The following is an 18428-nucleotide window of genomic DNA, read 5'->3' on the forward strand; positions in this document are numbered from 1 at the left end:
TGATCTATCTGAGTGACCATGATTCACGCAATATTAATCTGATATTGAAATATCATTAAATGCAGTTTGACATTTCAAAGAGGAACGAAATACACTATTACCTGTGACAAGGAACTGTTGCACTAACCATTGACCTAAAAGCGGTACGTATTTTACTATTCACTGTTTTACCTCAAAGTAAAAACAAATCTGATTTGTTTCGCTCGATTGTTTCATATAGGGGATATACAGTTCTGAAAATACTTTAATGCAAGAGAAAGCTAGAGCTCGGAAAATGTCGATATTGGTAACACAATGCTGTGTGTCCTTGAAATATAACATTACTTATAAATTGTGTTCGTGCAAGACATAACTATCCTATCGTGTATTTGTACCGAAAGCCATTGAAGTCCTTGTAGTACTACGATTGCTGACACATTTCAGGCGGATAGACGGAACGATCGAAACAATATTTCTAAAGTTATAGATTTTCTTACTTTGTTAATGTGTAGGGATAATCATACGTAAAACGCGTGGATTTCTTTCTATATTCTCGAATCGAAATAAAACGTTTTTGTCGCCAAACGTTTTGTTCAACATTCAGGTATTAATGCTAGTTGAAAAATGCATGAAATGCGGTAGGTGTTTAATGTTCTTATATGCCATGAAAACTAAATTTCAATATATTCCCGTTTATACTTCAAACACAAACAATAACCAGTGTGTTCTGAGACACATGAACACATGGCGTCTAACGCATTTTGATAGCTTTACAGTAATACTGTACTCTAATCTGAAAAACCATACGCAAACAACATAAACTTTTATACCTTGGACAGTCCGTATGTATACTTTCACAAAATTCCCGCGCTTTGTGTATAATTGATCGTACATGCCCCATGTGAAAATCATATTGGTTCAAAACTCCATATGCCATGCATTCCGCTGCAATTCCTAAGCATACACGCACATCCGCTATACAACACAACAGTTTTGTTAATGTTTTGTTTTTAGGTTGATTTTCAGTTGCACGCAAGTGTTCTTGGGACTCCGTCATCCATTTACACGTTTCACTGTAGTTTTCATCTTTTTTTAAAGAACCGCGCCGAAAATTCTGAAATAATATATTTTTGTCGACTACCTTTTACCGTTTGATTTAGTTAGTTCAACAAGAGTACTTATAACCTCTATGATATCCCAACATACGGTTACGCAAACAACATTATATATATTTATATTTAAAATATAATCGACGGGAATATTTGAATTAAAACATTATAAACTTCATACCTCATAACATTGCACAATCATGAGATAAATGTCCATCAAATTTTCGTCTTGGATTCCATAGGTTGTATTTTCGATGAATTGATTTATGTAATCCGCCACGTAGTCTAAAGCGCTAATGAAAACAAGAAAGCTTTTAAGCCACGAAGCAAATTTTTTTTAACATGTCATCCATTGGTTTTCTTTAATATAATAAAACATTTACAAATCCAAGCTTCGGTCTGCATTTAAGCTCATGCATAAACTATTTCGGCATATACATTCTGTCTTAAGATAGTCGGCGGTAGCATGTTTCTATTAAGTGTTATTGATATGTATCTGACCGACCATAAGAAACGATTTCATGCATGCATGCAAGCTACATACACATACTACTAATTTAAATTTGAACTGACACAAAAGTCATTCAAATGTTATTTCTTCATGCAAACTTACTATATTCAAGGTGTTGTCATGGTTAGTACATATACATTTATCTGTTAACCTTGCTAGCAACTGGTATGTATTTAATGATTTTCAGAAGTCAAATCAATGCTATTGATGCAATGTATATTATTACTTGTGAAACACATGCGCAGTTGTATTCATTTCATTAAATGAAGAGACTTTGAGGGTTTTTCATTAATTTATGGACAAGTTTAGATTTTGTAATGTAAATATCTCATTGTCGAAATATTTGATTATACACTTTAAAAAACTGTTTTTCTTTATATTGAAATATATAACACATCAAACATTTTATATGAAATGTGTTCATTAATACATACCTGAACTTGAATATCAGCTGCAACAAAAAACACCTAAAGACAGGATTCGGATCAATTTCACTATCATACAAACTAAGATCGTTTGTATATGGTTTGACAGATTCTGATGTACATATAACATGGTCAAAAAGCTGGGTTAAAACTTCTTTCGATGGGGGAAGTTCATCAGAAAAGCACAGCTGGGTAACAACGTCCAGAAAAAATGTATTGCATCGTTTTTGAAACACTTTTAATCTCGCAATTTGTTTTCTGAAACACAATTTGAGCAGCATTAACATTTTTTAAATGCATGATATTATACTAACCTAGCTGTTCTAATAAACCCATCCATTGATTTTAGTACATAATTTAAACGTATATTATGCAAGTAACATGCTTTTATTAAAACAATTATTAGAATAAATATTGTTATAGATGTTGCGATGACTCAACAAATACCTGTAGATTTCCGATGTTTCATGTTTGTCTTGCAACATTTCCTTGCACTCTGGGCACCGTTTTAGATCTGTCTTGATTTCTAAGTAACATGTTTTGCAAATTGCATGATTTTTACTGCATGGCAAAAACGTTGGTGGAATCGTTATTTCCACTTCGCAACGAGAACATTGTCTTCCAATTCTATAACAAAAAAGTTAAATATACTACGTTTATGTTTTTCAACTTTCTAGCATTAAAACAATGGTATTAGTCAAAGATGTAAGAAAATTAATATTATGTAACTTGTATTTATTATTTATACATTTACTGTATAACCTCCTTAAGTCACCTGGACCGAAAAATATCATTCCAAATTACCATTCTATAAATTAAATATTATAGGTAATCTTGCAATAATTGTAGTTGTTAATATCGCTATGCTACTTTCAATAAACTCTTAAGTTGCTTTACCAAACCATGTTAATATATGGTATAATGTATATACATGAATCGTATGTATTTCATGTTATTAAAATTTAATACAATCATTTAAATTAATTCAGTTGAAATTGTTTGAGTACAAAGTGCACACTGATCAGCGTATCTCGCTCACTCAGCATATAACAATGACCCTTTAGTTAAAAATGCTAGTAACGAAAAAAAACAAAAATGCATTATTGAGAATAATATGGAACCAGAATAAACCAGAAAATGAAATCATCGGTAAAATCCTGAAAAAATATGTATATTTACTTGAATATGCAATTTGTGTAAGAAAAGGGGAGGCATTTTTATTTACATTTTTATTTGTGGATGGCATTGAACTCCACTTGCGAAAAGATTCCAAGTAAACATTTGACCATATTATGTTAATGATTTTACTGTTTGTGGACGGTATGATGAGTTTTGTAAAATCATTGAAGAGTAACAGACCAATATCAACCTCGTAACATTCCAAAATTATAAAAGGAGAGTAACAGTGAACACAGACCAAAATGAAATTAGCGTTTACAGAAAAAGAGATTTATCAATATCTTACTTATATTGCATTTAGGATGGCACAATCGTATGGGTGTTAACGATTATAATTATCTTGGCAATGTTTTGAAATTTACTGGAATCTTCAAGTTGTTAAAAAACATTTAGTTTTTAAGCATGAAAGGCATTTACTGTATTGTTAAATAGCTGTTCATAGAAAACACAAACAATAAACAATATTGTGACAACTGCTCAATTAATCCGATGTAAAGGTTTTCTCAAAATCAAATAAATTGAAAAGAAAATACATAAATTCGCAAACGTATTTTAAAAGTTGAAACTTCTTCATATAATGCAGGTATATATGTAGAATAAGGTCGATATCCATTGAACATAATATATGAAATACGCAAACAAAGAGAAGGTTAATACCATTTTATTCGAATGTGTCTATGCCTCAATGTCCCAATTCATTAAATATGAGTTAAACGGCATGATAACACTGAAAATGGTGACATAACATTACATCAGCTGTAGTTTAATCCTCACACAATATACAATAACTAAATATTTAGTTTAGAAGATTTACTCTCTATTATAAAAATACTCACATATTACTGTAAACATTTGGACGCATGTATATGTTGTGCAATATCTGAGACTCTGCTTATATATATTGTTTTACTTTTTGTAAAAGGGGCCTTTTCACAGATTTTGGCATTTTTTTAACTTATTCATTAAATGCTTTATATTGATAAATGTAAACATTGGATCATAAAAGCTCCAGTTAAAAATCAAGAAAAAAATTAAAAAAGGAAAAGAACATTGCCCGGAGCAGGTTTCGAACCAGTGACCCCTGGAGTCCTGCCAGAGTCCTGAAGTAAAAACGCTTTAGCCTACTGAGCTATTCCGCCGAGTACACATTCTTGACGTATTTTATACCTTATATAAGCAATCTTCGTAGTTTCACAAAATTTAACGACAAAAACAGAACTCTCCAAATTATTCAATCGTTTCGCTTTGCAACGCTTTATAATTTTTAGGTTTTAAAATCGTCAAAAGATGCATATAATGGCTATATTAGAGCATGGTTAATGTTCAGTATTACTGTTTCCTCACAAATATCATAACTAAAACGAAAATTTACGAATCTGAAACAACTTTTTTCAATTTTGTCAATTTACCAAAGCGTGAAAAGATCCCTTTAACAGGTTGCAAATATTGACTTTATACGTGTATATAAGCATACATTTTTTTATAACGAGACTTACTAACATTGTTTTGTAATCATTGTTTGTTTGATGATGTATATTGAGCAATTAATAGTAAAGCCCGTGTTCTGTTCTGTTCTGTTCAGATCTTTAATGAATTAACAAACATGCGGAAATCAAGTTGCTAGAGTAACATATTATTGGTGAAACAAAGGGTGGATTTTTTTCTCGCAGGTTAGCCCTTTGAATGATCGATTGACATAATAGCATATTCACTCGATATGGGATCGGAATACTTTAACATAGCAGAATTCGAATTAAAAAACTGTTTTATCTTATTAATATATGAAGCAAAAAACGGGACAAACACATAGACAATCCAGAATGAATAAATTGGCCGCCGCCATATTGGCCATCACATGACCCGCTGCTATTACGGTACTGGAGAATCTGGTAGACTACAGCGTTCAAAGATCTTACAATAAACAGAGATTTGAAACATTAATGAATTATATTTCACATCGTTAAAAAACTACAGATTACTAAAAATAATGCACGCACAATTTCCAACATAAGTGTTTCTGCGACAATATTCAGTGTCAACACGTAATGTTTAAGGCCGAAATAGCTGTGTTTTCTAAGTACTTCTTTCAGTTCTCTCTTCGCTTAAACACAAGTATTTCTTTATTGAATGTAATTATAATATTAAAGGTTATATCAGCATCTAAAGTCTGAAGTAAACTTTAAGATATTAAGCGTAAACAGTTTCAGAGAAATAAATTAGCGAAACTTTGAAAGATTTATGGCTGAGGTACACAATTTTATTCAAAATCAGATATCTGCTTTTGTTAAACACACTATTATTTCTAAAAAAAATAACGTTTATTGTTCCGTAGATACTCATTAAGAAAATGCATAAGATTCAGAATTTGTATTTAATAATACATATCCTTGTTCTTAACATTTATTATTTCGATATTAATATTTCTTATATTAGTATTATTTCTAAAGGTATTCAAAATCTATATCCGAAATAAAGTTTGTGATTTTAACTTAAATTGATCCGGAAATATTTATTAGCGAAAATCAGATTTCAGGTAGAGGCAAAACTTTTTTATTTAAAAGTATCTGGTTAAGTCTAAAAAGTATTTTTTTATGAATACGTTCATTTATAAAAAGATAAAAACAAATCTCTAGCCGGAAATGAATTATGTGAATTCTGTGATTTTCAATGAACTAGTACTGAAGATATTCCTAAGCGAACATGTAGTAGATGTCAGAACATGCTGAGGATATTTTTTTATTGAAAAGTGCACATCTGCGTTTGCCCTTTAACGTTATTTTAATATTATTATTCAAATAACATGTTACTGGAAAAAGCAAAGTCTATAGACTTAACAACTGTTTTTGTGTAATTTATTTTCTTAATATATTATAATATTTCGATACAAATGTTCAGCATGACACATACGGAGCCTTAGGTACAATTAAATAGTTCAAATAATGTTCGATACATTCCATATACGTATTAATTTCTTTTATTAAATATTCACTTTAAAGTTTAGAATTAAAATAAACAATCAAACCTTGAACACAATAAGAGATGTTTTTCTTCGTTAATTACGGATTGAAAATTTTAGCAAGATAATGGTCTTGACAAAAACCCAAATATGTTCGAGGCACGAAAGCATTCCTTGAGTGGGAGACGATGCCCTAAGGGTGAATTAAAAGTGGTAATTGGTATGTCTGTGACACCACATTTTGCACATCTGTGACATTATTATTACTGATGCCATTATTAAGATAAAATACCATGCATCACCTTAATAAAACATGTAAAATGACTATCAAGGCCTAATACATGCTGCGTTGTATGACTCTTAAAAATGCATATGAACCTTGTTTCTATAAATCACCAAAAAACTGATAAACATATGTTTTTAAAATGACGAACTATTATTTGTTGATAAAATCGATAACAGAAACTGTTTAAATCTCTTCGAATATATTAAATATATTCGCTTCACTTCCTTGTATTGTTTATGTACATATATGGGTCCCTTTATTGTTATGAAGTACCGTAAAGGCGTCGCATGCGAGTATTAAGGGGCGGTAAACCGGGAGTTATTGATTTCTGGGATTTTCTATACTTTGAACACCCCCACAAACTAACATCCACGCCCCAAATACGAGGAAGTCGGATTAACGGTGTTCGAAATAATTGTGATGTACTGTATATACAAAAAAGGACTTACCCAATCGTCTTCGAAAGCGCAATATCGTTACATTCTTTCAAAAACTCTTCTAATGTTGTAAATGAATTTAATTTTTTCATATCTACATCTTGACCAAGACTCTACAAACAAATGAATTAAACATATTAAATTTATTGGTAAAGGGATAACATACTCTTAAAATTGAAAAATATTGTCGCATCTCTTTATCATATTAAACCATTAGTAACTGTTACAACTTCAGCCTGTTTTATACATATCTGAACAACGTTTTGTAGGTCTCCCTTACATTCCACATTATATTGCACACGTCATTTGTAAGAATGTCTTCTTTGCCGTTTGGAAATAAACTTTCTATGAACAGTTTCATCGTTAAAACACGATTCCACGCTGACCTGAGAGAAAATAAAACTTAATGATTAATACGAGCCATCTAAATTACGTTTATAACGTTTTGATTGCAGGTCAATTGGGAGATTAAATTTAGATATAAGCATGTATTACAGGCCGATGATTCAATTACCAGCGCTTCTACGGGAATATTAATATCTCGCTATAAACGCTATTATCAGTAACGGTGTCCTTGCCCTTAAAATACAATAGCATGCTTAGTTCATATGCAAGCTAGCTATATCCAAAGTTTCATCAGAGTTGGTGAACGAAATCTAAAGCTATTGATATTCCTTTTTATAGCCGCCGCCCGATTGCCCGTCATCTCAATCTACTAAATATGATATCCAATCTCGCTGAAATCTCTGAAACCTGCCATTGTTTACATAGTTCAATGCATATTTGCTGTCAGTCAACTAATATTGTTATCGCGAACAAAAATGTAAAGGTGAATATATAAAGAAACAGGTTTGTGTAAACATGACATGACAACATGAAAACAAACAGCCTGTCCAGGCCACGACAATTAATGACAATATTTTAGCAACTATACGTAATTTAATGAGCTTATATTTAATTTGGAAAACCAAGTATGATCTGTATGTAAGCTATATACATATTTAATTAACATATAAAGCAAACACCATTTTTCTGTGCACTTGACTGAACCGCCCCCAAATGCAATTTCACACTAGGCCGGAATGTGGGTTACGTTCATGCAAAAATATAGCGAAATACGCTTTGACTTTTCTAAGTACAAAAGGGGACATTCAGTGTTGCAAGTTCTGCAAAAAACACCTGTTAAAGATATACTTCAATAACAGTGGTATAGAAATTCATATTTTTGTAGTGCGTAGTAAAACTGGAACTATTGTATGAATAAACGAAGTATAAAACCGACAAACACATATGCATTAGTATCATGTAGTATTTGTGATCATTGTTTCTTAAATCACGCGTTTGAACTTCCTTTAAAATGAATACACGTATTTCTAATTTCTAAGAAAATAATCAAAAGCAGTAATGCTGGCCAATTGTTTTTGTATGATAACTTAAAAACCGCCTTTTTACTACAATTGTACAATAAGTATGCATTTCTATTTACGGTTAATATTTTTGCATCTTTGACTTAGCTTTGTGACATAGAGCCCACTGCAGATATGTTTGTCGAGAGAACTTAAACAATCAGCAAGTGGTTTGTTGAAACCCAGCTTAAACGGATTTAATTGTTCTTTTACCGTAATATACACGTATTTTTGGATAGAAATGTAGATAGTTTACCTTGTTTGCGAGTACGTTTTCTTCTGTATATCAATATCATCTTGGCATAAACTAAAAACCTGTTCCACAATATGACGACTTCGGTATACATGACTGAGCCACTCCGATCTCGGCGAGGCTTCGTTTTGAATGAATTGTGGCTTAAGGTTAGCTATCAACAGACCTACTGTTCCCAGCAGCTTAGCAGTACATTAAAATTGACAATTGTGAAATAACAAATCGAATTACATTGAAGCAATACGATTACATATAACAGGACATTAATGTACCACTACAATTCGTATAGATTTGCTCAAACTATAAGCGATGACTTAAATGTATACAAAATGACAAGCTGATGCGTTAACGCAATACAATAATATTCAAAAATGAGTTTTATAAGCACTTCAAAACTTGTCTTTAAATAGAATGCGTTATGCGTCATCCAAAAAGAAAGGATCGTGATAAAAAGTACCTGATTATCGCTAAATAGAAACCCCGGTGAATCTTCTTGCAACTTGGATATTTCTATGCTGCAACTTGGCCAGATGTCATTTATATCTCTAAAGATTTTAAGTTTGTTAGACTCTGCCTCAAACGCAAAATGAACGCATACTATGAATTGAATAATATCAGGGATATCTTGGGTCTCGTTGCAAATTTTCCTGAAACGCTCCGCTCTTGACTTTATTACGTCGTCTACAAGCTACAAGAAAGTACATACATTATATTAAAAGATGTGTATTATTAGTAACACTGTTAGTAGCTTCGCTCTCGTATGGTATGAAATTACTGAGGGTGTTAATCCCATACACCATCAGTTACTGTGTAACCATTATATCTCAACCGACTACTCGATTACTCGGGGTGCATGGAAATTACTCGGGGTGTATGGAAAATACACCATGGGCGCGTGACCGCTCTAAGCCAATCGGATTAGGTCATTTTTGTAGGAGGTGAGATACAATTGTATAACATAAACGCGATGTTCACTTGTGGTAAACGTAGCCGTTTTGATGACCAAAATAGAATTTAAAAACAACAGCAAACAACTTCTAACTTTCGTCGCATTATTAATTGACATTGTTTGATTTTTCCAAAAATCTTACTGTTTGTTCCAATTGTCCATTTTTTGGATTATACACCACATGGGCAAAGTCATGAATATAGTCATTCAAAATGTCTTGCTTGTTAATTTCTTTGTTCAGGGAAGAAAGTGATTCTCCAAATATTCCTTCCTGAAGTAGTCTTGAGCACAAGTTGATTCGGTCAACTGCAAATACGAATGAGTTGCAGGATTGTATTGATTATTGTATTTATATATTTGTTTTATACTAATGGTTGATGTGACAATACCAGCATTATCTAATACATGCATAAATAGTTGCATATAGTTATGTGTCCTGCAAAGCAAATGATCAGGTTAACATTGCAAACAAAACTCGCAGTATTTAAATTACAACTTGCGATAAGAAACGTTTGATAAAAATGCACATTAAATCGTTTTATTGTTCAAGGCTATTGTATGTAACTCATGTTGTTTTTTTGTCAATTGTTTCAAGCAATAATGCAAGTTTACACTTTGTTGGTTGGAGTGGTTAGATGGTAATTGGCGTGTTCGTGATATTTACATAGTCCATTAGCGCATCGAAAAGCTATCTTTTCGATAACCGAAAATATAAATAGATTGTTAAAACCATTGAAAGACGATATACAATCAAACAGCGTACTGATATTGTTCTCGTGCGTAGAATCGCGAAATATATATTCTGCCATCTGTATAATCAACCACGAAAATGGAAATCGCAGTTTAAATACATGGTTTTCACATCCAACAGTTCTAACAACCATTCCCATTAGATCCTTTCTTTCATGGGATGACACAAGGTCGTCGTACTGCAAAGAAGATTTCTGCAATGTTAGAACCTTCCTCGTTGCCAGACATCAAACCGTTTTTTTTTTCAAAAACATTTGGAAAATAACTCGACGTGTAATATTAACTGATATTTGTGTATATGGATGTTATTACCCAAAGTAACGGCATGTATTAAAATAATTCAAATTCTAACCTTACAACATACATTAATTATCTAGCAGAAACACACTATGTATTAAGACAAATACGTCCAAAATATTTTTCGACACACAGTACACGTACAACATGAACTGACCCTTGAAATTAAAGTCTTATTATTCTTTACGGACAACCGAAGATATTCGCCAAGATCCGTAATAGTTAACGTTATAAATCGTTACTTACAATATCAAATATTATACTATAGGGGTCAAAAAAGTCATTTATCACAGAAACCTTTATAAGCATTATCTTGCTGTCTGCACAAAACCGCAACCAAAAGGCTCTTTTCCAAGACACTTCACTTATGGCAAGTTCTAGATTGCAATTCGTGTCCAAGAAGGCGATGACATGCGCAAGAACAGGGGTGATTTTTGATTGTATCGTCTGATAGCATGCTTGCCTAGAATAATAAAAATAATTATTTTGAGCGTCCAAAACCGAAAAGTACCACACATAATTTACAATGGCTAATATGTCAGGTAATTGCGCATTATAGTGCGTGCTGTTTATATAAATGTAATAAGAAATCAACTATGGCATGAGAGAACATTTTGCATTGTGTTTAACGATTTAGAAACATATCATAATACACTTTAAAATTCAGAAATTTGTGATACAAGTTCAGGACAAAAAAAAACCGTAGTATTGGTTGTTTTGATTGAGTATTCAACTCGTTGCAAATTGTTATAATAATCGGTACATTAATAAAACCGTTTCTTAATTTTTAACCAATAAGGTCATGATGACCCTAAATCGCTTACTGGATAGCAACATACAATACTAGAGTGATCAAAGCCGTAAGGAGACTTTTCAAAGTTTTCAATAAGGGAAACAAGTTTCAGACAGAGCATTGCTAATTTTGACTACATACGCAAGATTTGAATAAATTTAGGAGGATATCAATATAGGACGTTAAATACCAAATACCAAACATCGGGGACGTTTCCGTTCAAATACAAACCTTATCACTATATGCAAGTAAGTGGGCCAAGATGACCCTCTATCACTAGAATATAATAATTGAAGTACTACGTGACGTGAGCTCATCGTGCAAACTGCGAAGTGATCAGCATGTGCTATTCTGGATTATGACGTTGACTACGCAATTCCTATTTATCGAGCATACGTACGCGACCGTTCGGCAAATATTTATAAAATATTTACTTCGTAATATGAATTAATATTACACTTGGATCGTAACCTACTATACATGTTTGGAATACTGTTCAGGTATAGGGAAGAGTTTTGTATCTAGATGAAGTAGATCTGTTTTTATTTTCCTTTGATTATGCATTATAAAGTATAGTTTTAATCGGCAAGAGAACAGTTTTGAACATATCCCAAATGTGTTGTATTTGTTGAACTGTACTATGTCTACTGCTTCAAATGTGAATAAAATTTTACATTCACATATAGGTTTATTTACAACAAATACGGATAATGAAACCTTTACACAAATCAATAAAAGTTTTATTTACGACTTGTGTATAGAAATAATCGCACATAAAGAACGACATTCAGGTTATTTAATCGAAAATGTTTTTTGCAAATCGAACTTCGACGTATCCTTTAAATACATGATTTGCTATGAAACGTTTATGATGTTAGGTTCTGCAATAGTGTCGACAAGAAAGGAGTTACTTGAGACTTGTTTAACCTTTATTTAATTCTTTTATTACTTTATAATTTGAATAGCGATACAATAATGTCAATGTTTTGTTTTACATGTGTGTGTTTTCTGATTATTTCATGATCAAAAGTGTGGTTTGGTATGCATTTCAAACGTTTTAAACCCACAACTGCTTTCATTGACAATGAGTTTACCCTAGCTTAATTATGCACTCATTTGACTTGTAATACTGTATTGCATGTATGTTTTGGAATCGTACAAGCAATTGCATTTGGCTGGAATAAAACAATAGCGAAGTTTAACCAGAAATAGTTCCCTGATAATGTATCTTGAGTTTAATCGAATATGCTACATATGATCTAAATTGTAATCCCCACAAGAATGCATCAGTATTTTGTATTAAAATTGCTGCAAATATGTTGTCTTGACATTTATACAATGTTCACAAATTCTATTGGCGTTTAATTTTCCAGCCCGTCTACAATCGTAAGAAATCTGGAACAAAAGTGATCTGCGGAAAAACGATAATATATATTTATAAATGTAAGATAAGTGTTAGATTATATTTTGTAGAAGTTTTGTGTACACTTTGGAAACAATATACCGTCTTAAACTTCAAGGAATTTATAGGAACTCAACATGTGTGTTCTCTCCCTCTTCAAACGGTTCCAGTTAAAAGTGGGCAACAAATGTTACTTCACCTTATATTAAACTCCATATGGCAATCCATCTATTTTCAGTATAATACCTGAATGTTCCATTTTGGTAAATCGCTTCCTTGGAAGTCGCAACGGTCGAAATCCATTGTCGCGCCATAAAACCCCCTTGGTGCTCCTCTTGCGTTGAAATGATATCCGCAACCATTTTGGTTATTCCAATTGTGAATAATTCAGCAACTGATAGATGCAAGATGATGTTTTTTATACTATGACGTTATAAGTAAGAAACAAATAATGGTATATCCAGTCTATGTACTCAAAATAGAAAACCGATCAGCTTCACGCATACCGTCAGGACTTTGTAAACATTCAAGCACGACGCCCAAACGTTTAGTTGCCCGCTGCTGGTCTTGCTGTCTGTCTTGGATTATAGACAATGCCAATGGTACAGCCTGTTTTATCAGCCCATCAACACGTACACAACGCTTCTCAATAAACTTCTCTATCGAGTCTTCATATTCCTCACTAAACGAATTCGAGAGCCTACAAGTGAAAGCCTAGGTTTGTTTGTGTTTGTTTTGATAAATTGAATCAAAACCAAAATCAATTTTCTAGTCTTATAACATTTTACCTCTGACACTCGCTTGATACCGCACTTAATAACAGCTCGCCGATTGATTTGCCAAATAAATCGGTCAGTTTTGGAAAACCTTGCTCCACTTCGTATAGGTCATCAATGTGCACGCAGCGCCAAATGCCGCACTAAAATGGAGCCATTGTTACTTTATAGCTTAAACATCATTTTAAAAATATGGTTACATTTTACCTAAGACCTATCATTTCAATATCATCAACTGACTACACTTTCCTGTAAAGAGTGCATATTATATTTCAATATCTATCAACTATATATATTCTTCTACTACTACTAAATATACTACTCTTACTACTACTACAACTGCTACTACTGCTGCTACTACTACTACTGCTACAACTACTACTACTACTACTACTACTACTGCTACTACTTCTACTACTCCTACTACTACTGCTACTTCTACTACTACTACTACTACTACTACTACTACTACTACTACTTCTACTACTACTACTACTACTACTACTACTACTACTACTACTACTACTACTACTACTACTTCTACTACTACTACTACTACTACATATATTACTTCTACTACTACTTCTACTACTTCAACAACTAAGACAACAACAACAACTACTACTACTACTACTATTCCTACTCCTACTCCTCCTCTTACTATTACTACGACTACTCCTACTTATTCTAATAACAATAAAAAATAATAATCAAAAGGATAATCATTGTAAAAAACAACACGTCTTCTCAACGGTTCGTCATTAATCCGCAACAAATCTCACAAAAGAGTATGTACATCCAATAATTGATGTTTTCCAATAAGTGGATGCGGAAAAACTGCGCCTTCGGGTCAAGTAAAATGCGCCTTAAATATATGGAGAGTAAGTTTGTTCCTTTTTCATGGTTCCTTATTCCTCATTCCAATAAGGAATAAGGAAAAGTTCCTTATTCCTTATACAAGCTTAACATATTTGTATTTACTTATAATTCAGTTCCTTTTTTTGCGACTGAATAAGGAAAAAGAAACCAGATCCTTATTCCTTTTTCAAGGCGAATAAGTAACTGGAGTTATTCATACTTTAACATCAATGAAATTGATCCAAAGCGAACGACATATAAATGAAAATCATTAAATATAAAGGTTGTATATTTAAAATACTTTGTGCAAAACATTTCTACTTAGTTATAAGTAATGATAATCCAGTTCCTGATTCATGTTGAATAAAGAATTAGGAACGGGTTTCCTTTTCCTTATTCAAATTAAATATGGAACTGGAATGCTCTTTCTATAAATTATAAACGAAAATGAACCAACGAAATAAAAAAAATCAACGAAAAATCATTGCAAATGTAGTTTGGGTATAAAAATATTAATTACAGAAATTTTTTACTATTATTTAACGATGACCTAGTTCCATAATCGGTTTGAATGAGGAATACGGAGCTGATTCTGAAGATCTATTTAAATAAAAACACAGAATTACAATTACAACAGTGTACGTTGGTTTGAATTGAAAACAAACAGCAACAACAACGAAATGCAGAGGCCTTTTGATGAAACTGTCCAGTCTACTAGATAAACCTTGGCCGCTGCTGCCAGTACAATATCGCCGTTAGGGTGACGTCAGTGAAGTTGCACTGATGGCTATGCTATCCGACATATTGGCATTCTGTGCGAGTACAGATCGCAACTTTTACGTTAAGAACTTGACATTTGTTTTTCGCTCTGAACGAGAACGAGATTAGGTATTATATTATCCATTTTATTTAATGTCTATTAAAAATATTAAAAAGTGAAAATAAATAAATTATTCATAAGTAGAAAAAAGGCATATTGTATACTATATAACGATATATTACCTTCATAACGTAAAATGTTTATAGGATTGCTGATTACAAGGGTTGAACTTACACGGTTACATTGCCTGATGTTGGTCAACATTTGTTTGAGTCCCTCCAAGCGTAAAAATGTTTGCTTTAGGACAAAAGCTTTTCGCAAATGTTCACTTCATATAAAACATTTTAATTTAACGTGTAACCTTAAATTTCTCATAACTATATCCAGTCAATTAAATAATTTGTATTAATAATCAAAGGGCATATTATATATATATATATATATATGTTGTATCTATGTATACCTGGGAGAAATAAAGTATTGTTCTGTTCTGTTCTATATATATATATATATATATATGAATTAAATTTATTTGCGTTATTGATTTATATTTGCACTCAGTGTATTAGCTTGGGACAGTAAAGATTTATTCTTTCGCATGATTGATGGGAATTCATTTTTCCCATTTATTTTAAGGATTTTTCAATTGAATTGGTAGTAATAGTTCGGATACGAAATATGCACAAAATATCACGATAAATAAAGGATTTGAACTTTAACCTTGAATTGAGCTCCACTAACCGAAAACTTGCAAACAACACATCGTCGGTAGAAAATGAACATGTGATTTTTCAAATTAAACTCAATTATTCTAAAGCATTTGACTTTTCTATTTCGACGCGAGGTGCCATTCGAACGAAAAGTGTTCCATTTTGACGCGAGGCGTCCTTTGAACTTCAACTGTTACATTGAACTTGTAAAAAGGTGCATTATTCTTGCGCGGTTCTGAAATTGGTAAGTTAATATGCCAAATGATGTTTTGAACAGTCAAAATGTATTTTACGGTTACGGCATGGATACAAAATATGACCCTTGTATATTGATATTGGGTGACACTATAGTAAATAAAGTAATTTATAATAAATACCTAGCGTGTTTATTTGTTTCATTGATTATATTTAAAATAAACATTTTCGCGAGTTAGGTATACTTTGGAAGTTTATTGACCGGAATAATTTATCGAAATTCAAAATAGATCTTTATTTTGATTATACATTATTTGAAACGGAAAATTGTGTTTTGTGTTATGCTAGCTTTCGTGTTTTGATATCCGAAAAATAGATACAATAATACAAAAAAATCTTAGAATTTCCAAAAGAACCACCGGTTTATCACAAAAAAATACGGTTTAAATTCTCCGCCCGGAGAATTCTCTGCGACATTGGTTCGGAATACGAACAGTGGTTTCTAAAACTAATTGCCCAATTTCAGTTTTTATGTAATTATATTAAATGAAGATTAACGATGGCAACAATGTCAGAAAAAAGGTTTCGCAAGTCATTCTTATCTGGAGTTGCTATGCGTCTTATTATTTATAGGGAAATAAAAGGCTATAATTAACAACATACACCCATTGTTGTCTTAGTATTTACATTTTGTATTTCTAACACAACAGCAAACAAGATGCCATGTATGCAAATGTTCACACATTTACCTGGTAGCCAGAAAAACATCCCCCGACTTTTCGTGGAAGCTGAACTATAAATGCGATTTGAATATGTTTTGATCCGTGATCGTTCTTTTGTTTTTCGAATTCTTCCACAACGCAGTTTTCTGCACACGCCAGAAGCTCAGCATTCTTGTCACCGGAGTCACATTGAATTACCAATAAGCGAGATGATGAACCACTCTCAAGAAATCGCCTTAGATAAGAATAATAGGTTAAATAAAGTATGACCATACAAGTAAACACTTTCAAAACAGATATAGCATAATTCACGAATCTACTACGTTATAATCACTAACCTTATACGAGTACAGAACTGTTGTTCGGTATCAAAGGCACACAGTGACAATATCACAACGTGTTGAATGGATGCAATCCGTTTCGTAATTTCGCATCCATAGTTGTCGGGCAAAAGTTTTGAATGACATGTTATCTGCAATTAAATATTTTGTTTGTGTTAGATTGCAACAGGAATATTTATCACAACCAAACACTAAATATATGGGTTTTATTTTGTATTTGAATAAGTATTTATGGTATAATATTAATTTTTGTTAGATGTTGGGAAAACAACAAGACACATTATTAAGTCATTTTGGCTACACACATTTTTATTATGATCTTATTTTGTATTAAAAAAATGTTCGTTATAAAGTATTTGTTTTTGTTAGATATTAGGTGTAATTCTATTTTTACTGAACTCTTTGTCAAAAAAGTGTTGTTTCGGATGTTTATGTTCCGTCTAATCCCAGCCAAAGGTTTAAAGTAATTGTAGTTTGAACGAATTTTAAAAGGCTCGTTCTGTGATTTATATTATAATAGCAAACCAATTAGAGCCGTGGATTAACAATAATACTATTTACAAAAGTGTAATTTATTACTTGTAGATATAGAATAAAATAAACATGTATTTTTTCTTGTAAAAACACAAACATAAATTCAACAGAATATTAAGATTTGGTTAAACGTTCAAAATCGAATAACGCACCCTGGGTCTATTAATGTATAACGAAGGGAGTGTATGAGGTGGCATAGAGTATCGTACCAATTGTTAAACAAGCAATACTGTATGTTTTACAACTTACAATCATCAAAAGTATCATCAACAGTTCAAGCTCTATTTCGAAACAAGAAGGTAAAGATTGCCCTAGACCGGGCATCTGTGAAATGGTACGTAGCAAGTATCGAAACCAGAATCATGATTTAAACAATCTGCGTATAAGATCAAAATTTGACGTCACATACCATATATCAAAGTTTTTGTTTTAGAAAAGTACCCCCACCAATAATTCTATATAAAGCAATATAAAACATCTCACTGCAACAATCTCTGGCAGGGTATTATTTTTTCTACAGTGGCATGATTTCAACAAAATTGCGGCGCTGAACATTTTGATCCAAGGGTCATAACAAAAAACGATCCGAAAAGCTTACCATGTGCATTGAACAGTGAGTAAAAGTGACCACATATACAATTCAATTTACAGATTATTTACTTTAAATCGCTTTCGATATATCGCACTGAATGTTTTCTATAATAATTTATTGAAGCGTTCCTATTCGATGATGACAGTTT

The 18428-nt window shown here is 32.2% G+C and overlaps 1 protein-coding gene across 1 annotated transcript in view; it reads right to left on the bottom strand.

Annotated features, from left to right (window-relative positions):
• Positions 1–18428, bottom strand: part of LOC127835226 (E3 ubiquitin-protein ligase rnf213-alpha-like) — a 102724-nt gene that overhangs the window by 27178 nt on the left and 57118 nt on the right. Inside the window, exons 35-50 of the mRNA XM_052361549.1 lie at positions 17152–17285; positions 16841–17048; positions 13521–13651; positions 13239–13432; positions 12979–13126; positions 10835–11000; positions 10254–10419; positions 9633–9796; positions 8999–9229; positions 8545–8723; positions 7163–7268; positions 6895–6995; positions 2472–2651; positions 2034–2282; positions 1270–1381; positions 810–1093 (exon numbers count right to left, since the gene is read on the bottom strand). Coding sequence (XP_052217509.1) covers positions 810–1093; positions 1270–1381; positions 2034–2282; positions 2472–2651; positions 6895–6995; positions 7163–7268; positions 8545–8723; positions 8999–9229; positions 9633–9796; positions 10254–10419; positions 10835–11000; positions 12979–13126; positions 13239–13432; positions 13521–13651; positions 16841–17048; positions 17152–17285 — 2753 coding nt within the window. The remainder of the gene's footprint in view (positions 1–809; positions 1094–1269; positions 1382–2033; positions 2283–2471; positions 2652–6894; positions 6996–7162; positions 7269–8544; positions 8724–8998; positions 9230–9632; positions 9797–10253; positions 10420–10834; positions 11001–12978; positions 13127–13238; positions 13433–13520; positions 13652–16840; positions 17049–17151; positions 17286–18428) is intronic.

The sequence above is a fragment of the Dreissena polymorpha genome, chromosome 6 (genome assembly GCF_020536995.1).
Source record: "Dreissena polymorpha isolate Duluth1 chromosome 6, UMN_Dpol_1.0, whole genome shotgun sequence".
NCBI lineage: Eukaryota > Metazoa > Mollusca > Bivalvia > Myida > Dreissenidae > Dreissena > Dreissena polymorpha.